This window comes from Hyperoodon ampullatus, assembly GCF_949752795.1.
Source record: "Hyperoodon ampullatus genome assembly, chromosome: 4".
NCBI classification, from domain to species: domain Eukaryota; kingdom Metazoa; phylum Chordata; class Mammalia; order Artiodactyla; family Ziphiidae; genus Hyperoodon; species Hyperoodon ampullatus.
This window is the reverse complement of record NC_136917.1, coordinates 48,306,638-48,331,945: the sequence shown is the minus strand read 5'-3', so window position 1 is coordinate 48,331,945 and position 25,308 is coordinate 48,306,638. Positions and strand designations below refer to the sequence as shown.

General features: G+C 53.1%; 1 protein-coding gene across 1 annotated transcript in view; it reads left to right on the top strand.

Annotated features, from left to right (window-relative positions):
* Positions 1–25,308, top strand: part of TCOF1 (treacle ribosome biogenesis factor 1) — a gene marked incomplete at its 5' end in the record, with an annotated part of 37,201 nt that overhangs the window by 1,734 nt on the left and 10,159 nt on the right. Inside the window, 16 exons of the mRNA XM_079702632.1 lie at positions 787–842; positions 3,906–4,057; positions 6,125–6,198; positions 7,163–7,349; positions 7,971–8,044; positions 9,872–10,099; positions 10,980–11,162; positions 11,389–11,616; positions 11,793–11,999; positions 12,163–12,345; positions 12,479–12,733; positions 12,823–13,020; positions 18,368–18,505; positions 18,698–18,883; positions 19,011–19,217; positions 22,446–22,553. Coding sequence (XP_079558758.1) covers positions 787–842; positions 3,906–4,057; positions 6,125–6,198; positions 7,163–7,349; positions 7,971–8,044; positions 9,872–10,099; positions 10,980–11,162; positions 11,389–11,616; positions 11,793–11,999; positions 12,163–12,345; positions 12,479–12,733; positions 12,823–13,020; positions 18,368–18,505; positions 18,698–18,883; positions 19,011–19,217; positions 22,446–22,553 — 2,664 coding nt within the window. The remainder of the gene's footprint in view (positions 1–786; positions 843–3,905; positions 4,058–6,124; positions 6,199–7,162; positions 7,350–7,970; positions 8,045–9,871; positions 10,100–10,979; positions 11,163–11,388; positions 11,617–11,792; positions 12,000–12,162; positions 12,346–12,478; positions 12,734–12,822; positions 13,021–18,367; positions 18,506–18,697; positions 18,884–19,010; positions 19,218–22,445; positions 22,554–25,308) is intronic.

The window sequence follows — 25,308 nt, the reverse complement described above, 5'->3', positions numbered from 1 at the left end:
GGCTCCTGTGCTGGGCACTGACTAGATGGTCTCGATCAGGCCCGACAGCAACGTCTTAGGTGGGTACTGCTGTTATCCCCATGTTAGAAAGAAAGAACCAGAAGTTTGAAGAGGTGAAGAGAGTAGCCCATCCAGTTACCACAGGCGCTCTGCCTGAGTCCAGGTGCACCCTCTTGACCACTCTGCCTAAACCCCCGGCACTGCCCTTGCCCCACATTACTCACCCAACCTCCTTGGGGCACTTGACACCCCAGGTTCTTGACATTTGCAGAGAGAATAGGGCTTCTGATCTTGGCTCCAAAGGCCTCTGCTTCTACCAAAGGACTGGCACCATTTGGTTCCAGTCTCTTCCCAGCGGGTGAGCTGACAGCGCGGTGTCTGGGCTGTGGCTCCTACTGTCCTGGGGAGATTGACCAGCCTGGCTTTTGAAAGCCTTCTGAAAGGTCAGGGGTGGAAAAAGCCCTGTCTCGTGGCACCTAAGCCTGGAGAGTGCCAGGGAGGCTGGGGGCTGGATAAATGCTAGCCTGGAACATTCCAACTCTAATCTTCAAAGGTACTCCTCACCAACATGTTGTCTTAAAAGGTTTTAGCTGGAAATACTTGCCCTGCTTGTCTCTGGAAGGTTTGGGTGATACTGGAAGGGTCAAGCAGACATACTTCCCAGAGCAGAAAGACCCTCTTCTCAACCACCTCTTTGTAAATCATGACGTTGTGAGAGTGGGGCCCAAGGAGGACCCTTACTGTGCTTGGGGGATTGATTGCTGCTTTCTCTTTACTTCTCTGCAGAAAAGTTTCCTGACTCAGCCTGTAACCCTTCTGGACATCTATACACACTGGCAACAGTAAGTCTAATGGGACTGAGAGAGTACAGCAGGGACACTGCAAGCCCTCAGCTTGGGATCAGCTAGGATACTAATCTGGTCTAAGATCTGTCCCCATAGCCCACCGTAGTTACTATTATCACCTGCGGGAAGCCAGGTCACAGTTACGGGTGTCCGGTGATGGAGAGGACACTGAGCTGTGATCAGTGCCTCTTAAGGACGAAAGCTTCTCAGCAGCTTTTATTATTCATTCAATCAATAAACATTTATTGAGTAACTACTGAATGCCAGGCTCTGTTCTAAGTACAAATGTATTGTCATGAGTGAGACATACGTGGTTCCTTCTTTCCTGGAGCTGACATTGGAGTCCAGGAAGGTAAGCACGCCTCAGAAAAAACAAATGAGTGTACAATTATAGTGGTAGTAAGGATTATGCAAAGAGGTGCCCAGTGCCAAAACTACCTAAACAGGTTAGCCTAGCCTCATTTGGGGGTTTAGGGGAAGCTTCCCTGAAGTGACCTTTGATTTGAGAGCTTCAGGGAGTGGGGGAGTGAACGAGGCAATAGATGTGGAGGGGCCAGTAGAGTGTACCTGGCAGAGGGAACTACTGGTCTGAGGCCTGTAGCTGCGGGCACAGTGCAGATGAGGCTGGACCGTCGGCAGGGCCCACTCCACGCAAGGCCTGATCATCCATGGGGAGCAGTTGTGTCTTTGCCCCAAGAGCCATGGAAGCCATGGAAGGGTGAAGCAGAGAGTGGTGAGATCACTGCAGCATGGTGCGACCAGGTGAGGCTATGGATATCATTATCCAGACGAGCTGATGGAGCTTGAGGCAGTAATAACATGGGAGGGAGACAGTAGATTCCAGGAATGTGAGAGGATGAGATGAGGGTCTGCGGATGGTTTGGAGAGGCAGTCTAGTCCACTCCCGGGTGTCTGACTTGTACACCTGAATGGAAGGAACCCAATTTGGAGGGAAAGATTTCAAAGACATGTTGAATGTGAAATGCCTGTAAAACATGGGAAACAAGGAGGGGAATAATCTAAGGACATATCAGCAGAGGAATGGTTTGAAAATGAAGGAGGGATAATCGTTCTCTCCATGAACTGGCCTGACCACAGCCAACTACGGGAGTGAAGGACCTGCAGTCATGTCCCATGAGGAATGATAGTGAATACTGAACCGTCTGGGATGGGAAAGAGATTCAGAGGGGCAGGCAAGGGACCTCTGTATGCACATCTTTGAAGACAAAGGGAGTGGGGTGGTCCCTGGCGCCCGAGAGACTGAAGTGGGACCCATATGTACCTGCTTTAGGAAGACAGGTTTCAGCTTCTGAATAAAAGCAGTGGGTCATCAGAGCTCTCCAGAAATGAGGTAGGCTACAGTGGAGTTGTGAGTTCCTTGTCATAAGAAGTGTGTAAACAAAGGCAGGCATGGTGTGGAAGGGATCCAAGCTTCCAGTAGAGAGCTAAGGTCTTTGAGAGCCCTGTCAACCCTCAGTTCTTGGCTCTCCTCTGCTGCTGAGGTGAGCACAGGGCACACCCCCACTTCCTTTCCCACTTGCCCAGGTGTCTGTGTGCACAGCACTTCCTTCCCCAGAGAACTCCTTCAGTGAGCCGCAGCACACGCCCTTCCCCGCCACCAGCCCCTTCTCTGGGTGAGCAGTACTGACTGGGATGAGGACCTCACACCCACCAGAACTAACCTAACCTAGTGATTCAAACCCAGCAACTAGCCGTATGACCTTGGACAAACTTGGCCTCCCAAGTCTGTCTCCATCCATAAAATGAAGATAATAATGGTAAAGTGCTAAACCTAGCCATTGGAGGCATCCCCCTCCCACCCCCACTCACCTCCGTATTTATCGAGCACTTAACTGTGAGCCAGAACTGTTCTTTTTTTTTTTTTTTTTTTTGCGGTACGCGGGCCTCTCACTGTTGTGGCCTCTCCCGTTGCGGAGCACAGGCTCTGGACGCGCAGGCTCAGTGGCCATGGCTCACAGGCCCAGCCGCTCCGCGGCATGTGGGATCTTTCCAGACCGGGGCACGAACCCGTGTCCCCTGCATCGGCAGGCGGACTCTCAACCACTGCGCCACCAGGGAAGCCCCCAGAACTGTTCTTGATGTAGCTGGGAACAAACCGGAGAAAAATCCCTGCCCTTGTGAAACTTACATTCTGTTGGGAGGAGAGAGGCACAGTGAACTGATACATGTAGTAAATGAAACTTGTTTTTGCAGAAGATTCCCTGGGAACAAGGGACCCAAGCAGCACATCCCAAACTGGCAGAGCAGCATCCGTCCCATCTGGAGAACATGGGGCACAGACAGTGACTCCCTCGGGGCAGGAGGCTGGGGTCAGGGGAGATGATGCTCGAAAGTTCCAGCAACTCAGCCATCTGGGTGCTTATCCTCCCCAGTGCCTGAGACTTACTTTTTGACTCTGGGCAACTCACTTGGCCGTGAGGCTCATGCTATGTGCTCAAGGTACTGAGGGAGCTGGACAAGGTTCCTGCCAGCCCTCCTCTCCAGGGGCCTGGCTGTGCAGTGGGGGCTTCAAGCAGGAAGTAGGTTAAATAACAGGAGAGAGGAACGTGCTCTGAAGAAAATGAAACAGGATGTCAGGGCAGAGAATGTCTTAGGGGAGGGGGGGTGATCAGGGAGGGCCTCTCTGAGGAGGCTGTATTCGAGTTGAGGCCTGAAGGACAATAGGGACCGACCTGAGCAGACTCTTCCAGGAAGAGGACACTGCAGGTGCCACAAGTTCTGGAGGAAGGAGGAGCCTGGATGGTGCTGTGAAGTGTCTGTAGTGCTGGCACTTAGCACTCAGTGACTCTTAGCAGCTGTTATATAATATTGTCCACCCTTCCTGAATATTTGAAGACTCATAGACAATTATAAAAATACGATGAAATGAGTGAAAATGCAGAGCACAAAATTGTATCTAACACTGTTTCATCACTGTTTAAACTCTCTTTATGCACGTTTCCTTTGGGGGCAGGGAGGATGTGGGGAGGTTTCCTTTTCAACTCTCCTGGGGTTGTCCTTGTCACCTGGTTGAACTAGCCAGTCACCCTTGTCCTGCAGAACCTCGGAGATTGGCCAGAAGTGGAAGGCAGAGGAAGATGCAGCCCTGCAGGCCAAGAAGACCCGCGTGTCAGACCCCATTAGCAGCTCAGAGAGCTCAGAAGAGGAGGAGGAGGAGGCGCAGGAGGCAGCAGCGGGAACCACCAAAGCCAGTAAGAGCCCTTTGTGCTGGGGGCTCAGCTCAGTGCCCTGCACCTTTCGGGAACAGGCTGTTGTATATTGGATTGTTCCAGGGGAGAGTCTACCTCCAGCTTCTCCTTCAGTGAGCCCTCAGAGGACCGGCCCTTTTAGAGGGAAGGTTGGAAGGGTCCCACATGCCTATTTCAGTCTTGATTTGAGCCCTTCCTCTGGGCCAGACATCGTGTCCCAGGTGCTAGGAATCCAATGGTGAACAAAAACATGGATGGGCCCTTACAGTCTAATTTGGGGTACTTGGAGTCAGCCCCTCCAGTGGGGCCCAGGAGCTGTATTTTTACAAGCCCTCCAGGTGATTCTGGTAAAGATAGAAAGAAGCCCACATTTTCAGAAGAACTGCTAGAGAGATTTCAGAGAGGGCAGCTGGCGGGCACCTCTCCTGTGTGCTTATGGGCTGCTTCAGGAGTTGCCGATCTTCCTGTTGTTTTGGAAGTGTGCAGGTGAGCACTGGCAGGCCGTCCCGGGCACTCTGGTTTCAGGGTGTTGGCAGGGGTGACTTGGGGAGGCCTTCACAGCCCCTTCTCCCCATGTTCTCAGGGCAGTTTGTGCTTTAACCAACAGTGGTCATAGCTCCACAGAGGAATTATCGTTCTTCTTTGCATTATTGGTTTTTACTTACATAGAAGATAATTTCTTAAGTTTTAAATATGTTTTCTGATGGTGAAAGAAATATAGGCTTTTTATGGAGTCTTCATTATAGAATATGTGAAAATTACTTTTCAGAAAGGTAGGGAAAAATTACCCATATTCTTGCCACATATAATTTGGCAAATTATTCTTCCATTTATTGTTCCTGAACATGTTTTTTCAAATACTTGAGATCATACTGAATATGCATTTTATACCTTGCTTAATCTTTTAGAATTATAATGCAAAGCAAGTTCCCTGTGAACTGTACAAAAGCATCCAGAAGAAAAGTGGGAGGCTTCCTGTTCCCCTTGCCTGCCCCCCTTCCACTCCCTAAACGTACCTCCTGGAGGGCAGCCTTACAGTGCTCTCCTTTGTATCTGAAATCATACAGCTAGACATCCATACTTGCCTACGTTCATACCTACACACTATTTAAAACAAAAATTGTAAAATTTCCTACAGACGGGCTACTCGATATTAATACATTTTTAAGCTGTAATCATGGAATTATAATGATACTTTTTAAGAGTCCTCATTAAGAGAAACATGCAGAAATATCTGTGGGCAACATGATACGATGTCTGGTGTTTTCTTCAGAGTAATACTCAGCAGGGCATGGCAAATGAGGGGACAGTTGAAATAAGATTTGCCACAAGTTGATAACGGTTGGGGCAGGGTGGTTTTATACACTTTCTCTCTACGTAGGAACGGGCTTAACATTTTCCGTAATTAAAAATAGAGAGAGATGGAATTAAATGTCAGGAAAAGAATTAGATCATATCATTCATCTCAACAACATCCTGTTTATTTCACAGCATACATTAGAAGCCTTTCCCTAATCTGAGCTCTAAGGAGACGATACCCCGGTGTAAAAGCAACAAGAATCTGGAAATCTCGACATCTAACAGGGTCCCGGTCTCATGGTTCAGCTATTTCTCCACTGAGAAACCGCTTAATTCGAGCAGCTTTCTCTGTGGACCTGGGGCTGCCTGACCTGCCCCTGTCTCGCTGAGTGACGTTAGGGCTGCAGTGTGGCAGGTGGCCTGTGGGAATGACACCCTGGAGTTGTGCGGGGCCTCCGGGGCAGTATGCAGCAGGACCAGGAGCCAACCCCTTTTCCTCTGGGGGCTTCAGCGTCTCGTGCCACCAGGGAATCGGAACCCCCCATGGGGGATGCACACACATGGCTTTCATGTCGTCACTCTCCTCTCTTGCTCCTGGGGGATGTGGCTGATGCACCACCGAGCTCTTTCCCAGTCCAGGCTCAGCCTCAGATCTCATGCCAGCACCAGGCAGCCATACCAGTTGAATTATTAGGTGAGCTGAGCCTGTTTGCCGCTCACCCATGAGAAAATGCTCATCTGGCTCACCCAACCGGTGTTTGTGTCTTGCAGTCCCGGCACTAGCATCTACCAACTCCTCAGCCACGGGGATGGTTTTGCCTTCAAGTGTGAAAGAAAAAGCCAAGGTGAGTGAGACCACCTTCCAAGCTGTCGCCCGTGGGAGTTGAAGTGCCCTGGAGGACACAGTCCCCTGTGTCAGAAGGATAGGATTGTGGGTAATGGCCCAACCCTTGGATTGGATTCAGATCTTGGATTCAGATCTCAGCCTCAGTCACAGTGTGATTGTGGTCTGTCCCTTCACCTCTGTGGTTCTCAGTTTTTTTTTTTCTGTAAGATGGGGATAATGCCTACTGCCATGGGCCACTGGGCACATTACACACCTGGAAGAGACAGTTCCTTTCCTCTTCCGGCCCCGCATTCACCTGTTCACTCAGCAAATCGTTACCAATACAGTTATGTTCCAGGCACTGCACAAGGCAGTGGAGACACCAGAGCAGATAAGACACTTGTGGCTCTGAAAGCTTGAGAAGCACTTTATTTTGGGTTTTTTTGTTTGTTTTGGGTTTTTTTTGGCCGTGCCGGGGGGCTTGTGGGCTCTTAGTCCCCCGACCAGGGGTGGAACCCGTGCCCCCCGCAGTGGAAGTGTGGAGTCCTAACCACAGAACCACCAGGGAAGTCCCTCAAGAATCACTTTCTAGGCTGGAAACTACTTGGAAAGTAGAATATCCTTTTTTGGTCATCCACAAAGCAGTGTCACAGGCATGTAAAGGATTATGTCCCTGATATTGCCTGTAGCATTAGCAAAAAATATGTAGAAAGAATTATGAGGCCATGGTAATGTCCACAGCAAAATGCTACTCACCACTGAGCAAAACTGCTGTGTCCCAAGAACTATAATTCGGTTCTCTCCACACCTCTGTGAGGGGAGGTACCATTTTTAGCCCCACTTTGAAGATGAAGAAACTGAGGCTTAGGGAGGTAGTGTGCCCAAGCTCACAGGGCTAGGAAGTGGTGGACCTGGGATCAGATGTGGTCTGTGCTCTCATTTGCCAGGCCATACCCACTGTCTGTCACTCCTGTTCTGTGTAGGCAAAGGCCAAGAAAGCCAGCAAGACGGTGAACTCCACGGCACACCCTGCCTCCGCGAAGGCAGTGGCCCACCTCCTCACCAGGAAGTCACCCCAGAAGACGGCAGGGCCCTCGGCAAATACCGTCCTGGTCTCAGAAACTGAGGAGGAGGGCGGTGTCTCGGCCCTCAGAACCACTGCCAAGCCTGGTGAGCAGCCCTGCCCTCTAGGACCAGGCCCCCCGAGTACGGGCTGAGGAAGCAGACCTGGGTGCTGCTTTATCAGGCCCTGGGACCCTCTGGAATTCAGGGGGTTGTCTCTGTGACAGCGAGGACCGCCACCTCAGGCCATTTTCCCCTCCCCTGGGTGAGGAAGAGTCAGCTGCAGGGACACCTCAGGCCTTGCCAGGGAGTGTGAGCAGCCGGGGTGGCTTGGAGCCCTTTCTGGTTTATTGCTCTCAGGTGGGTGCAGGGCCCGCCACAGAGGCTCAGAGGCTAAGCTGAGAGGCCTGGGCTTGCCTCCATCTCCCATGTAAAATAGGCGTCTGCCCTGCCTGCTGCTGTGTGCTGGTGGAAGGAGATCATCTGAGCCATCAGCTTCTGGCTCTCGTGTGCTAGGACCTAACATCACAGGCCTTACCAGGGCCTCAGAGCCGCGCAGGAGCACAGGCAGAGTGGCATGCCCCTCGGCTGTGCGCCTTCCAGAGAGCGCGGAGCTGCGGCGGGAGGAGGAACGCTCGCACCTGGCCCTGAGTAGTTGGCGTGGAGGGTGCCGGGCGAGGGGTGGGCGGGTCTGGAAAGGCCCTCAGCCCCTCCTTGTTTATTCCTCAGGAAAGGCGGCCGTCAGCCAGGCCGCCAGCTCCAGCGAGAACACCTCCAGCTCGAGCGATGAGACGGACGTGGAGGTAATTGCCGCCCATCCTCAGGAGCTGCCCTCTGCAAACCTCTAACCCTCCTGGGGGCCTGGCCGGGGCCTCACCTACCAGGGGCACCGGATCAGTTTAGCAAGGGTGTCAGGGTGACCGGGAGCTGGGAAGGCTGAGGCCTGCGGAGGCAGGGAGCCAGGCGCTGCTCACTGTACTCTAGGCAGGCGAAGGTGTGGAGCTGGGGGGAAGAGACGCCATCCTGCCTGTGAGGTGGGGGGAAGCCTTCCTGGGAGAGGCGGCACTGGACCGCGGCCTTGACGCACAGGAGGCTTCACCGGGGAGGGAGGTGGGGGGAGGGGTATTTGAGCGGGAAGAACTGCGAGGGCAAAGGCCCCGGGGCAGGAACGTGGCTGTCCGGGGAACTGGAATGTGGGTGAGGCTGCTGCAGAGTCTCTGGGCCTGCTGGTGAATGCCAGGCCTCAGCACCGGCCAGGGATAGGCAGGTCTTTTAGTCTGTGGCCGTGTCTATTCTGTGAATCATGACCTGGGGGGAGTCCCTGCAAGTTATTCCTTATTGTGCACCTTCCAAGCACCAGGCCTTGGGGAAACAGTGGTAAGCAGGACGGGTGGGGTTCCTGCTGCCGTGGGGAAGTGGAGGGTTCCCTCAGAAATTTAACGCCGTGGTGATGGTTACTATGAAAGGGAAACATGGAGAGCTCTGAGGCGCAGTAACGGGAATGTGACGCAGACAGAGGGACAGCAGGGGCAGAGGCAGACACAAAATGAGTTTGGTGCTTTTAAGCAACGGTGATCTGCAATTTCATGAATGAGGTGGAAAGTGATACAAGGTGAGGTCAGAAGTAGGCGGGGGCCAGATCCATGCCTGACCAAGAGGACTGCTGAGAGGAATTTGGGTTTTATTCTGGAGGCTGTGAGAAGCCACTGCAGGGCTACAGGCCCAGCGGCAAGATGGCCTGACTTATGGTTCGGAAAGATGGCTGCTTGTGGTCTGGATCGGAGGACAGTGCTGAATAGATGTAATGACATGGTTGAGGGGTTGTTGGAGTAGTGCTGGCAGGAAACGCTGGTGCCTGGCGCCAGGACACCCAGGGAAAGGTGTCGCAGAGGGAGAAAAGTAGCATTCAGGGATGGATTGGCCTGGCACCCACGGTGCTTCCTACCTTGCCTTCCTGCCTTAGCCAGTCACCCACGAAAGTGGAGACCTTGCTCCCAGCTACCCCGGGCCTAGCTGTGGGCTGCTCCCCACATTCCGTCCCACTGTTGGGCCCTCGTTACAGCCAGCCATAAGGACGCCCTGGGCTCCCATCCCCCAGGCCCTGCCAAGGGAATGAGCGACACTCCTGGCCCTGGGAAACCAGCAGCCAAACACATAGCTTCAGTGGGCCAGAGCCCAGAGAGGGAAGGAATATGCCCCAGGAATCTCAGCAAGCCAGTGCCAAGACTGGGGTTCAGATCCTAGCCTCCTGGCCCTTGGGGTGGCCACCATGACCAGATACTGTAGCTGGAGGGACAGACAATCATGAGCTGTCCTGGTGGAGAGTGGCTGCCCCTCTGCTGGGCCCTGTGTGCCAGGTGGGAGAGGAGCATCGTGGTTGAGAGCTCTGCCCCCAGAGCCATGTAGACATGGGTTCAAGTCACAACTCTGCCCTTAGTATTGGTGTTGAGTGGTTTAACCTCTCTGAGCCTTTTGCCCTTTACTGGAAAATAGGTGTAAACATAGTATCTGTCTTAGGGAGTTGTTTGAGAACCAGATGACATTAGGAAAGAGCTTTACAAACTATGAAGCATCTTATACTCCTCAGGGGTGGAGAGGATTATTCTCTTGATTCCATCCTCTCGTTCCAGGTGAAACCTGCAGTAAAACCACCACAGGTCAAAGCCTCAGCAGCTGCGGCCAAGGAGTCTCCAAGGAGAAGGGCAGCCCCGACCCCAGGGAAGGCGGGATGTGTGACACCCCAAGTCAGAGGGGATGCCATGACCCCAGCCAGTAGGGCCACGAAGCCAGAAGAGGTCTCAGAGAGCAGCGAGGAGTCCGAGAGTGAGGAGGGGGCCCCTGCGGGGACACCCAGCCAGGTGAGGCCCAAGGGAGGCCTGCTCCTCAGGGTTCCCTGGTTCCCTGGCCCCGAGACTGGTGGAGTAACTGTGTAATGAGCACCCTCCCTGCCAGAGGAGACTCACCTTGGAGTTTAGGGAGAGGGAGGCAGGGCTATGGGAGTTGAAGGGCAAGGGCACCTGGTTTTGCTCCAGCCGCTTCTGGAAATGACCCTTCCTGTCCAAGCAGTGGCCTGGAATGGCTGCTTCCCAAAGGGCAGGTGCTGCACCCCACCCAGTCAATAACCACTCCCTTCACCTCAGTTTCCCTGTCTAGTAAGTGGGCTGCTGTCCTTGTCCCAGCTAGTCCTGCTGTGAAGGGACTTGAGAAGTTTTAATTACCTGGTCCTCTGGCTTCTCAGGCCAAATCATGGCTTGTTAGCAAACAGGAATCCGCTTCCATTCCATCTGCTGGGACCCCCTTCCCGCTTGGGTAGCCAGAGCTGCAGCTGTGCATGTCCTAAGGGAAAGCCAGAGAGGCTGGGAAGCTGTTGGAATCAGAGAGCAGGGAGGAATAGGGGTCAGACAGGTGGTAAAAGGCCCCTGGGATCCTTGAGCCTGCCCACCCTGGGGCAGGGCCATCATGGAGAACTGCTATAAGGAACTGGCATCTGTCTGGGACCCAGAGGATGAGGCGGTAGTGGTCAGGTGAAATGGGCAGGGGTTGTGAAGTCCCCGGGAATGAGGAGGTATGGCCATACTGGCTGGCCAGCCACAGCGGCTGGAGCACCAGTCAAGGTGGGGAGTGCGGAGAGAAGCAGGGGGTCTTGCAAGCCTCGCTAAGGCTTCGAGCCTTATTCTTAAGGTGTCACGAGGGGGTTTTCAGAAGGAGGGGAGCAAACTGCACTTTCTCTTTTACTAGGTGAAGGCCTCCGAGAAAACTGTCCAGGTCAGAGCTGCCTCGGGTCCTGCCAAGGGGGCCCCTGGGAAAGGGGCCACCCCAGCACCCCCTGGGAAGGCAGGGAGGCCAGAGGAGGACTCGGAGAGCAGCAGCGAGGAGTCGGACAGCGAGGAGGAAACGCCAGCTGCCCAGACCGTGCTGCAGGTAAGGCCTGGGGAGGGAGAGTCCCACAGCCAGCGCCCCATCCCAGGAGGCCTTCAGAGGGCTTGTTCTCCCGCTCCGCATGCGCCCCAGCCATGCTCAGAGCCCTGCGCCTTCTCCCCATGTGGTGTTGTGGTGTCTGCGGTGTCCTTAACCCTGTCTGCTCTCCTGTGTTTCCTCACGCCCACCGTCTGGGCTCCCTCCCCTGATACTGTTTCTCTTGCTCCAGGCAAAGCCCTCAGGGAAGCTCCCCCAGGTCAGAGCCACCGCAGCAGCACCTGCCCAGGTGCTTTCCCCTAGGAAAGGGGCCCCTCCAGCACCCCCCGGCAAGGCAGGGCCTGCATCCATCCAGGCCCAGACCAGGGGGAAGGAGGAGGACTCAGAGAGCAGCAGCGAGGAGTCAGACAGCGAGGGGGAGGCATCCACAGCCGTGCCCCACACCACGAGCCTGGCTCAGGTGAGGCTGGAAGGATGCCCGGCCCGGCCCTGTGCGTCACCTGCAGAGACCCCGTGGGCCTCTCCTTCGCTGCACCCAGAACCGCTGCCCTCCATCCGCCCTGCTCACCTCCTGTCTTACCTCACACACATTCCCCCCAAGCCCCCTATCCTGACCCTGTCCTTTGTCACTCCCAGGCAAAGCCCTTGGGGAAAAGCTCCCAGGTCAGAGCTGCCTCAGCCACAAGCACGGGACCCTCAGTCAAGAGCGCTGTCCCAGCGCTTCCTCAGAAGGCAAGGGCTGTAGCCGCCCAGGTGGCAAAGTGGGATGAGGACTCGGAGAGCAGCAGCGAGGAGGAGTCGGACAGCGAGGGGGAGGCGGTGAGGGCAGCGGCCTTGGCCCAGGTGAGGCCCTTGCTCGTCAGGCTCTTCTCTCTGGCTCAGTGCCGGAAGCCCCGTCCCCCTCTGCTCACCGTGCCTGTTGACCCTCTCCGTCTCTCTGTCTCTGCATCTCTGCACAAAGCCACACTTTGGGTGCTCTCCCCTGAGCCTGTGTGTCTCGCTGCAGGCAAAGTCCTCGGGGAAAGTCCTGCAGGGCAGACCTGCCTCAGGTCCCACCCAGGGCCCCCCTCAGAAGGCCGGGCCTGCAGCCGCCCAGGTCAAGGCCAAAGGGTCCAAGGAAGACTCGGAGAGCAGTGAGGAGGAGTCAGACAGTGAGGACGAGGCCCCCACAGCCAAGACCCCAGCCCAGGTAGCTGCCGCCGCCGGGGGAGCAGCTCCACAGAGAGCTGTGGGGGCGGATGGCAGTGGGGCTCCAGCCCTGAGCGGATGGGGGCTCTGAGTCCAAGATCCTTCTGTAGCTTCTGACTTCCGTGTCCCCTCAGGCAAAATCAGGTGTGAAAACTTCTCAGACCAAGGTCTCCCCAAGGAAGGGCACCCCCATTACACCCGCATCTGCCAAGGTCCCACCAGGGCAAGTAAGTTCACCAGCCCCCTGGAAAGCAGGAACGGTGACTTCGCCAACCTGCACATCATCCCCAGCCGTGGTCAGGGGCACCCAGAGGCCAGAGGAGGACTCTTCAAGCAGCGAGGAGCCGGAGAGCGAGGAGGAGACAGCTCCTGCCGCATCCGTGGGACAGGTGAGGCGAAGTTTGTTTGGCTGGGTCAGGGCCAGCCCCCACGTGGTCCTTTGGCTCCTGTGACATGCCTCTTTTCCATGTCATTCCAGGTGAAGTCTGTAGGGAAAAGCCTCCCGGTGAAAGCTGCCTCGGCACCCACCAAGGGGCCTTCAGGGCAACGGACCACCCCAGGGCTCCCTGGGAAGGCAGGGCCTGCAGTGGCCCAGGTCAAAGCTGAGGTGCAGGAAGACTCAGAGAGCAGTGAGGAGGAGTCGGACAATGAGGAGGTGGCCTCAACTGCAGCACAGGTGAGACCTGGGAGGAGCCAACCTGCCCCACCCACACTGCCTGGGATGGGGCTGAGGATGCGCTTACCTAGGCTGCTCTTGCCCCAGGTATGCAGCAGCCTCAGCTCAGCCTCATTCCACACCTTCCACTCGTCTCCTCTGCCCATCAGAGCTGCAGGGTCGAGCTCCAGGGTCTCCTTCATCACCTTTTGAGCTCCCACTGAGATTTTTTTACACAAGCTCTGTTAAGTACCCCATCTGCCAGGTGCCAACTTGTCTGGGGCTCCTTTGGCCCTAGCCCTTAGAGTTCCCAGCCTAGATGGGGGGGCGTGGACATGTACAGATTATTTCAGCGTGGTGTGATAGTAGGGCTGAGATGGAGGATGTGTGCCTAGGCTAGCAGGGCGTGGCAGGTGATGGTGTCTAGAGGTTCTTCGGGAGAGAAGACCTCTTAAAGAAGTGGCATCTAAACTGTGGGCTGAAAGAGTTGGCCAGGTGATGTGGAGTGTTCCGGGCAGAGAAACCAGCCTGCGCAAAAGCCAGGGGATGGGAGAGTGCCTGGCTTTGTGAGTTTCCCCAAGCAGAACATTCTGGTGGGATCACTAGGGGAGACCATGTGAATGGCGAATGGTGGGAGGTTTGGAGCCAGGCTGCCTGGGTTCAAGTCCTAGCTCCATGTCCTAGCAAATGAAGTAATCCATTAGGGCCTCTGTTTATTCTGTAAATTGGAAATCAACCTGCACAGAGTTGAGAATTTGATGAGATCTCAGCTGCCACACCCAGCAAAGGGCCTGCACACAGCAAGTTCTCATCCGTCTCCCTGAGGGAGCAGAATCAAGAGTTGCCTTCCAGCCTGGGAGAGGTGAAGATATCTCACTCCCTGCATTCATCCACCCACCATTTATTATTTTTAATTGTCACTCTTTTTTTCGCTAACTACTCAAATTAGTCATTTCTTGTTTCCCTGTACCAAAGCACACATTTTTATGGATTTTTTTTTTTTTTGGTCCTGATCTCACTATTATCTTGTAGGACCCAAGGTCCTGTCATTCCTTTACTGAGATTTTAAACTATTCTTGGCCTTCCCAGAGTCTCAGGTCAGTAGTCTCCTATCCTGTTTTTCCAAGATACAGACATATTCCAGACCAATGCCTTAAAAGTTTCAGTGTGCCGTTCACTTAAATATCTGTCTTCCCATTTGAGCCTCCCACCTGTACCATAAGACGGTGTTCATTTACTTTGGTTTCTGGAAGAGCAAATTGGAGCTTAGAGGAGTTGTTTGGTGACTTGCTCCAGCCCCACCAGCGCCTGCCTCCAAAGCCTTTGCCTTTCCCACTTCCTTCTGCTATATCTTGGCCAAAGCTTTTCCAGCCACAGAAATGGTCATACTTTGGGGCCTTATTTTCTCTCAGGTAAAATTGAGCAGCCAGTCCCTCTCTATAGGGGCGTAGCCTTATAGCCTGATGCTCTGTCAGAAGCTACTGCCTTTCCTAGCTTCAAGAGGTCTGAAGAGCTTCTGCTAAAATAAGCAGGGCTGATAGGAGTCTTGTTGACCACCTTCTTTTCCTCGCCTTCATCTGAAGGATGAGGATAATAACTGCTTCTGTTGTGGGGTTATTATGAGGATTGAAATAATACTTGTATGGCCTCACCTGCAAAATGCTGTTCTATTCTGCTTAGCATTGCTGGGGTCAGAAATGAGTCACAATCTCTGATCTGCTCAGAGACACCAAGCCAGCTCAAAGTAAACCATCCATTGAGGGAAATGAGGTTCAAAACAAATTAACAGGACTTCCCTGGTGGCGCAGTGGTTAAGAAACTGCCTGCTAACGCAGGGGACACAGGTTTGAGCCCTGGTCCGGGAAGATCTCACATGCCACAGAGCAACTAAGCCCGTGCGCCACAACTACTGAGCTTGCGCTCTAGAGCCTGCGAGCCACAGCTACTGAAGCCTGTGCACCTAGAGCCCGTGCTCCAGAACAAGAGAAGCCACCACAGTGAGAAGCCTGCGCACCGCAACAAAGAGTAACCCCTGCTTGCTGCAACTAGAGAGAGCCCACACGCAGCAACGAAAACCCAATGCAGCCAAAAAAAAAAAAAAAATTAAAAAAAAAAATTAACAAAGTCAGAGAGTCCGTTCTGGAAAACCAAATGTGCCAGAGACTCAGGAAGGAGATGATTCATGACTTAAATATCATAGAAAGACAGCCCTTGTGTGAGAAAGGCAGGAGAGAGATGTTCAGTCAGTGTTTGATGAATGGCCAGATAAGTGGTGTGGTGCCTTCTGGGCCTAACCTTGTGATGTATGTTGATCTCATGTCCTGTGACATTGTTACACATGCTTACCAGTTCTAGTGGCTTTTGTAGATTCCTTAGGATTTTCTGTGTACAGATCATGTCTGCAAATTAAGGGCAGTTTTACTTTTTTCTTTCTAATCCAGATGGCTTTTCTCTTGCCTTATTACACTGGCTAGAAGCTCCAGTAAAATGTTGAATAGTAGTGATGAGAGCAGACATCCTTGCCTTGTTTTTAATCTTACTGGTAAAGCATTGTCTTTCACTCTTGAGTGTGATGTTAGCTGTAGGTTTTTCATAGATGCCCTTGATCCGGTTGAGGAAGTTTCCTTCTATTTCTAATTTGTTGAGAGTTCTTACCATGAATTGGAGTTAGGTTTTTATCAAATGCTTTTTCTCTATTGAAGTGATTTTTTTTCTTTGTTCTGTTAATGTGTTACATTAGTTGATCTTCAGGTATTAAATCAATGTTTCATTCTTGGGATAAATCCATCTTGGTCATAGTGTATATTCCTTTTTATTTGTTGCTGGATTTGGTTTGCAAATCACTTGTTAAGGATTTTTGTGTCTGTGTTCATAAAGAATATTGGTCTGTAGATATCATGTGATATCTTTGCCTGGCTTTGGTATTGGGTGATACTGCCTCATAAAATTAGTTGGGTAGTATTTTCTGCTCTGTTTTCTGAGTGTTTGTGTTGGATTGGTATTATTTCTTTCTTAATAGAATTCATCAGTCAAGCCAACTGGGCCTGGGCTTTTTGTGGGCGATGGTGGGGAGATTTTTAGTTACTAAGTCAATTTCTCTAATTGATATTGGTATATTCAGATTTTATTATTCTTGAATCAGTTTCTATTTTGTACCTGTTAATAGTTCTGTGCACAGTTAATAATTTGTGCCTTTCTAGAAACTTGTCCCTTTTCATCTCAGTTGTCTAATTGGTTAACATAAATTTGTTCATAATATTCCCCTATAGTCCTTTTAATATCTATAGGGTCTGAAGTGATGTCTTTCTTTCCTTCCTAAATTTTGGTAATTTGTGTCTTCTGTCCTATTCTTGGTAAGTTTAGCTAAAGACTTATCAATTTCATTCTTTTCAAACACCTTTTGGCTTCATTGATTTTTCTGTATCATTTTCCTGTTTTCTGTTTCATTAATTTCCACTGTGATCTTTATTATTTCTTTCCTTACTTTGATCTTTTGCTCTTCTTTTTCTAGCCTCTTAAGGTGGAATCTTAGATTTTTTTTTTCTTTTCTTTTTTAAATTTATTTATTTTGGCTGCGTTGGGTTTTCATTGCTGGGCATGGGCTTTCTCTAGTTGCGGTGAGCGAGGGCTACTCTTCATTGTGGTGTGTGGGCTTCTCATTGCGGTGGCTTCTCTTGTTGTGGAGCATGGGCTCTAGACACGCGGGCTTCAGTAGTTGTGGCACACAGGCTCAGTAGTTGTGGCTCGTGGGCTCTAGAGTGCAGGCTCAGTAGTTGTGGCGCATGGTCTTCGTTGCTCTGCGGCATGTGGGATCTTCCCAGACCAGGACTCGAACCCATGTCCCCTGCATTGGCAGGTGGATTCTTAACCACTGTGCCACCAGAGAAGTCCCTGGAATCTTAGATTTTTGATTTTAGCTCTTTCTTTCTAATGTAAACATTTAAAGCTATAAATTTCCTTCTGAGGACTGCATTAGCTTTGTCTCATGAATTTTGAATTTTTTTTTTTTTTTTTTGCGGTATGCGGGCCTCTCACTGTTGTGGCCTCTCCCGTTGCGGAGCACAGGCTCCAGACGCATAGGCTCAGCGGCCATGGCTCTCGGGCCCAGCCGCTCTGTGGCATGTGGGATCTTCCCGGACCGGGGCATGAATCCGTGTCCCCTGCATCAGCAGGCGGACTCTCAACCACTGCGCCACCAGGGAAGCCCGAAATGTTGTATTTTTAAATTTTTATTCTTTGACTGTATTATTAAGAAGTGACTTAACTTCCAAATATATGGAATTATACAGATTTCTTTTTGTTGTTGATTTCTGATTTAATCCTCTGTGGCTGGAGAATATATTTTGTATGATTTCAGTCCTTTTAAACTTTTAAGACTTGTTAGGTCAACTTAGACTTGGTATCTTTTGTTTTGTTTTTGTAAGTCTATGTAAAAAACATTACTCCCCTCTGGATGACTTGAGTTCCGTGCTGCTAACCACCTTAGCCTTAGTCATACATAGTCCATGCTTTAGAGAATTTTCTTTCTTCAGTTCATGACTGATAATTTCACTTGGTCCCATGCAAATGAGGGAAGCTGGGTTGTAGGGCATATCGCTGTTCAAATGACATCTCTGAAGGAGACAGGGGCCTTGAGATGATGCCAAATTCCTCATCCGATTTCACATTAGCAAGGCTTGCTTTCACACTCTTATCAAGGATTTTGCTCTTTGTTGCTCTTATGTCTATAGTTCTGTCTATAGACTCTGACAAGCTTTTAGGGGATTCCTTGAATAGCAGTTTAGTTTAGGTTAAGCTGAAGAAAACCTCAAACAACAGTAGTTTTCCTTTTTGTTCTGCCATCCTGAGTACTTGGCTCCCATTTCATAGACTAAGATGGCTGCTTGAGCTCCAGCTATTACCTCAGCATTCCAGGCAGCAGAGAGGAAGGAGACACATTTCCTACGTGTGTAAGAAAGTCAAATGTATGCTTGACTTACATCCATTAGCCAGAAGTTAATCACATGGCCACCTAGTTAAAAGGGAGCCTGGAAAACACCTTTGCTCTGGGTAGTCTTATACTTAGCTAACAGTAAGAAAAGTTCTCACAGTAATAAGTTTGAGTGCTTATTGTGTGCCAGGCACTGTGTTAAACACTGGAAATCTCCCATTTAGTCCTCACCCTCCCTATGGGTAGGCCTCATTTATTCCCATTTTATAGAGGAGGAAACTGAGGCCCAGTGAGGTCAAATGATTTGCCCAGGTTCACACAGCTATTACTGGAGGAGCCAGAACCCAGACTCAGGCATCTGACTCCAGAATTGGCATTCTTGGCTACCTGCTCTATTGCATCTCACCTCCTTTCCGTAATTCCCTTTTCTCCTTCCAGGTGAAGACCTCAGTGAAAACCCCTCAGACCAAAGCCAACCCAGCTGCCACCAGAGTGGCTTCAGCCAAAGGGGCAGCATCAGCTCCTGGAAAAGGGGTTTCTGCAGCTGCTCAAGCCAAACTGGGGTCCCCAGCCAAGGCAAGTAGGACCAGCGCCAAAAGAGGTGCCAGGGTGGGATGGAGAGGAGGCCAAGCAGTGGCCCCAGCCTGGACAAGGGCCCTGCACAAGCGGGAGTGATCTCCCCACTGCCATGCCCTGGGTGGGGCTTCACTTAAGGGGAACTGTGCTTTCCTCTTCCTTCCCCAATACTGTTCCCTCCTCATGATTCAGGTAAAGCCACCAGCAAGAGCCCCCCAGAGCAGTGCCGTCTCGGGCAGGGGCCAGGTGTCTGTGCCGGCTATGGGGAAGGCACTGGCTGCAGCAGCCCAAGCCCAGCTGGGGCCGGTCAGGGGCCCACAGGAGGACTCGGAGAGCAGTGAGGAGGAGTCGGACAGTGAGGGGGCGGCGCCCGCTCAGGTGAGGCCTGGGAGGGCAGAGAGCAGCCCTGTGCTTCCCCTCTGTGCCAGGAGCTGCCCACAGCACAGCTACACATGCCCCATCCATCTCCCGTTGCCCTTCCCTGACTCCACTTCTCTCACTCCAGGCGAAGCCCTCAGGGAAGACTCCCCAGGTCAGAACTGCCTCAGCCTCCACCAAGGGGTCCCCCAGGAAAGGGGCTGCCCCAGCACCCCCTGGGAAGGCAGGAGCCCCAGCTGCCCAGGCCGGGAAGCGGGAAGAGGACTCGGAGAGCAGCAGCGAGGAGGAGTCAGACAGTGACGGGGAGACGCCGGCAGCTGTGCCCCCAGCCCAGGTGAGGCCTCATGAGGAAGCAGCTGCAGTGCCAGGCCTCTGAGCCACCGACTGCCACCTACTCGTGCATCAGAACGTGGGTTCAGGGCCAGGTGAAGAAGGAATTAAGACCAGATTAAGGCTCTGACCCCAGGATCCTTTCCCCCAGCTGCTGTCCCCCATGTCTCCTTAGGTGAAACCTGCTGTAAAAACCCCCTAACCAAGGCCTCCCTGATGAAAGGTGTCCTATACACTCCCATATCTACCAAGGTCTCCACAGCACGAGTGGGCACACCAGCCCCATGGAAGGCTAGGCCAGCAACTCCCGCCAAGCCCCCAAAGATGTTACAGAGGGCCATGAGGAGGCTTGGACTGTGATGCAGGTACCATGAGGCCCTGGGAAGCTGGAGGAAGTCACATCCCTCACCTGGGCCTGGGGCCTCCTGTAGGCATGTGTATCTCTCAAGGAGAGCTGTTCTAGCTTAACGTGAAGCCTGGGAAGTGGGGAGAGGGAAGGAATGAGCAACCGACTTTTATCTTGACCATTTTCCCTCTGTCTGCTTGCACAGAAGTTCAGGGTGACAAACTCCAGGACTCAGACATGTGATGGAAACGACGGGCTCAGGCCTGGTAGGGGTGATAGATGGCAACTGACATGGAGCCTTGGTGTCAGGAGAGACAGTAGGGAGTGGTGGCAACTAGGACAAACTGGAGAGCCCTTGTCTCATCTAGAAAAGCAGTCCCTGTCAGCTCCAGCCAATTGTGACCTGGTGGAGATGGACCCTTTGTGAGGCCAGATCTTCATTTCTTTTCTTTTTTTCTAAAATTAATTAATTTATTTATTCATTTATTTTTGGCTGCATTGGGTCTTCATTGCTGGGCGCAAGCGGACTTTCTCTAGTTGCGGAGAGCAGGGGCTACTCTTCGTTGGGGTGTGCAGGCTTCTCATTGTGGTGGCTTCTCTTGTTGCGGAGCACGGGCTCTAGATACACAGGCTTCAGTAGTTGTGGCGCACGGGCTTAGTTGCTCCACGGCATGTGGGATCTTCCCAGACCAGGGCTCGAACCTGTGTCCCCTGCATTGGCAGGCGGATTCTTAACCACTGCACCACGAGGGGAGTCCCTTGATCTTCCATTTCTTAAGGGAAGCTGGAAATCCCTATTCCACACTGAGCTCCAGCCCCTCCTAGATTTCTGTTTTCTTCATGAGTAAACAAGCACCAAGAAGTGTAAGTGCTCCTAGCACTAACCTCTCTGCCTTCAGTGCATCAGACCACTACTGAACACGCTGTCTTATTGATAGGGACAAAGGGATGAAAGATGTTGGCCCTGCCCTCAAGGAGCATATAGTCTGTAGGGCAAGACGAGGTGACCAGATTATTGGAGAATGTTCTGGTTGTGCTCTGATGGTGCTGGGAAAACAAGTGTCTGAGAGGCCAAACGAGACGAGCTGAGCTTGGAGGAAGACCTGGGGTTCCCTAGACACAAAAGTAGAGACAGACCCTCCAGGTTGGGGAGGGGAGTGTGGAAAGGGAGGGGGGATGTAAAGTCAGGTAGGTTCAGTAAAGGCCAGCTGTCCTGTAGGCAATAGTCACTTCTAGTTGCTTGTTACCTGTAACATTTATGGGGGCCTAAATGCCAGACTAAGACACAAGGGTCCCAGCCATGTTTTGGACTGTGATGCTTTTTTGTAAAGTTTCTTTTGTTTGTTTTTTAATTTTTTTTTTTTGGCTGCGTTGTGTCTTCGTTGCTATGCTTGGGCTCTCTCTAGTTGCGACAAGCGGGGGCCGCTCCTCACCGTGATGCGTGGCCTCCTTATTGTGGTGGCCTCTCCCATCGCGGAGCACAGGCTCTAGGTGCGCGGGCCTCAGCAGTTGTGGCTCGTGGGCTCCAGAGCGCAGCCTCAGTAGTTGTGGCGCACAGGCCTAGCTGCTCCGCGGCATGTCATATCCTCCTGGACGAGGGCTTGAACCCATGTCCCCTGCATTGACAGGCAGATTCCCAACCACTGCACCACCAGGGAAGTCCCTGTAAAGTTTTAACCAGGTTATTGTATCATTCGGGACATCCTAATCTGCAGGAGAAAACGGAGCTACTTAACAAGCGCTTAGATGCTAAGGGGATTGGTTATCTCATCGCACGATGTTTCAGGGTAAGGTGTCTGTAAAGGTGGTTCCTTCAGCTCAGCATCATCAGTGACTCAGATTTCTTCCGTCTCTATGCCTCAAGTGCCTCATTGTCACAGCAGGGTTGCAGCATCTCCTAAAGAGCTAGGAAATCCCCCAGTTGACTTCCCCTCCCCTTGTCTCCTTGACCAGATCTAAGGCATGTGCTCTGCCCGCCTCCTGCCACCCCCCAAAAAAGTCACTCACTGATGAGAGGCCTGCAGTTCCTGTGATTGGCTAGGAGAAGGAGCCACCCTCTCCAAAGCCTGTGGTGGGGACCCCCAGAACAGAGTCAGGCTTCTGTGAGCAAGGAAGCCATGGGGGCGTGGCTGTTGCAGTGTGCATTGTAGTTGATTCATTTTAAAAATTGGGAAATACACAAATCAGGATCTTCTAGCTTTTCTTAAGAAATTGGAGGCTCAGGCAGCATGGGTCCTGCTTTTCTGAGTGGTGAAAGTGGGGCCTTCTCACCAGTAGGGAGGCCCAGAGCTGCCCTCTGCACCTGCCTGGGCTCCCCTGAGCTGGTCACCAGCAGCGCCTTGCTGATTAATCGCTGCTCTCCGAGTCATCCTCTGGCTCCTGACGGCTCTTCCCAGCCAGCCCGCCCCCCTCATCTACGCCTAGCCCGGCAAGAGGAGGGCAGGAGGGGATAACAGCCGCTTGGAGCACTCTCAGCCAACTCCTGCTTTTAGCTGGGGCTGTGACAGCCAGGTGTGAGCTGTGCTGGGGCCACTGGCCCCACCCCTGCCACCTTGTCCCGGGCCACTATCACCTCTCATTCAGATGCCCGGCCAACAGCACACCAGCCGTCAGGTTTTAGTGGTGTCTGACTCACACATCCCTTTCACGTTCAGAGTCAGCTCTGGAGGAAGGATAGACGGAGTGGAGACCTGTGTTCCCAGTGGCTGGGAGGCATGCCGGGCCAGCAGCTGTGCCCCAGCTGCTGTATATAGGGGGGTCATGCTATCTTCCCCGGAGACTGAGGGTCGTTGCTCGCTGGCCGTGGTTTCCCCACCCCGGCCTCTCAGTTTTGCTTCCCCTCGGCTAACAAATGCCCCCTCACCCACCATATGCTTGTTCCGTCAGAAGGAGGGTAACTCCAAAACTGCCAGAAGCAAGACCCTGGCCCCAGCGCCCCCAGAGAAGAAGGCAGAGGGGTCCTCAACCAGCAGTGATGAGCTGCCAGCGAGACAGGTAGGCCAGGCCTTGTCTCTGAGGACCCTCAGGCTCAGAGCTGGGCAGGTGGGCCCGGGCATGGGGGCAGATCTGTCCCACTTAAATAGCACTTCCCAGTTTCCTGAGCTCTTTCTTCTGTTTTAACACGTTCATCCTCACAATAACCCCGGAGGCAGGCAGCAGAGCCAGACGGTGTAGGGTCAGAGCCGGCTGCCCCGCCCACCATCTCCAAGGCCCGGGTTCGCCTTAACCATGCTGAGGCCCGGCTGTTTCAGCTGTGAACAGGCAAGGTGGCAGTCCTGCTTCCCCGCTCTGCATGCTGGCACAGGTATACAACGTGCCGCCCGACAGGGAGGGCCTGTGAATGCAGGAGGGCACGTGGTGGTGCATCAGGAGTCAAGGCCCGACAGCTTGAAGTGATTTCCCCAGACTCCTGTGACCCATAAAGAGCCAAGGAAGGGACAGACGCTGATACCCCTGCTTCCTGTTGGGAACCGGGAGCCTTCTCTGCAGGGCCTGTCAGAATTCCATAGGCCTGGTCCCAGACCGCCCTCACGCACCTGCGGCCCATCCTCACACGCTGCCGGCCATCCTCCCCTGACTCTACCCCTGAGGGCGGGACCAAGCCCACCTTGTCCGCCCAACTCCAGAGGCCCACTTTCACCTGGCAGGTGTCTGAGCTTCTGTGTGAACCCCAGGCCTCGCCTGCAGCTGGCACTGCCCTTTGTCCTCCTCTAGCCCCAAGTTCCTAGAAGCTTCTGCCAGGCCCTTCGGAGATGCTGGAGCCCACAACCCCCAGACCAGTGGGTCTCCTTAACCAGCTCCCCTTAAGGACTTGCCTGGCGGTCCAGTGGTAAAGACTCTGCACTTCAATGCAAGGGGCACAGGTTCCATCCCTGGTCGGGGAAGTTCCGCATGCCATGCGGTGCAGCCGAAAAAACAACCAGCTCCCCTTAGATATCATACCACGTGCTAATCAGTCCATCGGTAGAGTCAGATGCCATTTGCATACCCCCAGTGCTGGGGTGCTCACTGCCTTTCTCTCCTTAATAGCCTAGATTAGAAAAATAACCATGAGCAACTCCATCTACCATTGGTCACTTCCTGAGTGCCAAGGACTGCGCTAGGCCCCATACTTTCATTATTCTGTTTAATCCCCACAACAGACCTATGAGGATAGGTGCTGCTTTTATTCCCATTTTGAGGAGGAAGGAATGAGGAGTTCTCACCCAGAGAAGTTGGGTGAGCTGCCCTGGTGTCACAGGGCTGTAACAAGGGGACAGACCCGGTGTTTGAACCCAGGCTCTCCGCTCCCTGGCACTACCCCGACACTCCCCTCTCCATGGCAGGAAGGAAGCAGGGCTTGGAAACTGCCCTCTGGCTCTCTGGAGCCTTTTGGAGGGTGCCCCCTTCTCTGAGCAGGATCGAAACAGCTGGGAGGGAGGGGGCCACTTCGCCCTTCTCTGCGGGGGTGGACTAACACAATTAATATGAACATCATGCTTAAACTGAACCATTTAATTGGTACGTTAGTCCTCAGTATTCTGGAGTCCCTATTGAAAAAGAGGGAAGAAAAAAGTCGGCACTTTGCGCATTCCCCGGGAGGATTCAGGGAAGATGGCACAGCTTGGGGAAGCTGCAGCCTCCTCCTAACTGGGGGATTTTTATCTCCTTAATCCCAAGCTCACTAATTATTATTATTATCGTTATTATGCGTTTATCAGGCACTTCTCTGTTGACGAGTTTCACTGTTTTTATTATTAGCCCGTCCGTGCGGGAAAGGGATTGATCCCAGGGTGGGGGGCAGAGTCCCAGGGTGGGGGGCAGAGCCCCAGGGTGGGGGGCAGAGCCCCAGGCTGGGAGGCAGAGAGGGGATGTGGTCCATTCCCAGGCCCCCTCACTGTGCCTCAACCTCCCCCCATGCAGGGGGTGGGGCCTCCCCCCTTTCTCTGAGGGGCACCTCAGGGGGTGGTCGGTGGCTCAGCCCTGTTGTGCTGGCATTAACCCCAGGCCAGGGTCTGTGCTGGGGCCTGGGGTAAGTACCAAATTAAAAAGACAAGGCCCTGCCTTCAGAGTTTCAGGTTGAGTCAGAAAGAAAGAAGAGACCTGTAAGAAACTAAATGAGGGTGTTAAATCAGAGACTTAGCATGGTTGGTCCTGGAAGGAGTTCCTGTCTGGTGCCTGGAGGACTAGCTTCCAGCCCTGGCTCTGACACCAGTTTGCTGGTGACCCTGGGTAGGGCCACTTGCCCTCGCTGAGCTTCAGCCTTCTCAACCCCTGGGGTGAGATTCCCTGGGGGCTGATGAACCACAGAGGCTCCAGGCCACATCCCTGGGAGTGGGATTTCTCATCTCCCTGGGGTGGAGTGGGCCCAGGATCTGCTAACCAGTCCCAGGCAGTTCTGGGAGAGGCTTTGGAGAAGTGCTGCCGTCCAGAGCTCGGGTGCCTTCATGGCCATGTCCCTTGGGGTCAGCAGCCTGGGCCAATCCGCCCGACCCCTGCTCTGCCCCGGACTGGAACGAGGGCACTCTTGTGATGCGCTCAGCTGTGACTTCTAGAAGGCCCCTGGGTTTGGTCCTACAGGCGTCAGACCCTGTAGTAGGAAAGGAGCGCCTGCATTCCCTCTGGGCCCTCCCTGCCCAGCACCTACACGGGGCGTCCAGCCAGATGTTCGGACTGCTTCCATTTCCAGTGCATCTTTTCTGACGTGCCCCAGAAAGAAGGCCCTTGTCACCCCTGTGTGTACTGGGCAGACCAGAGGCCCTCCAGTGTG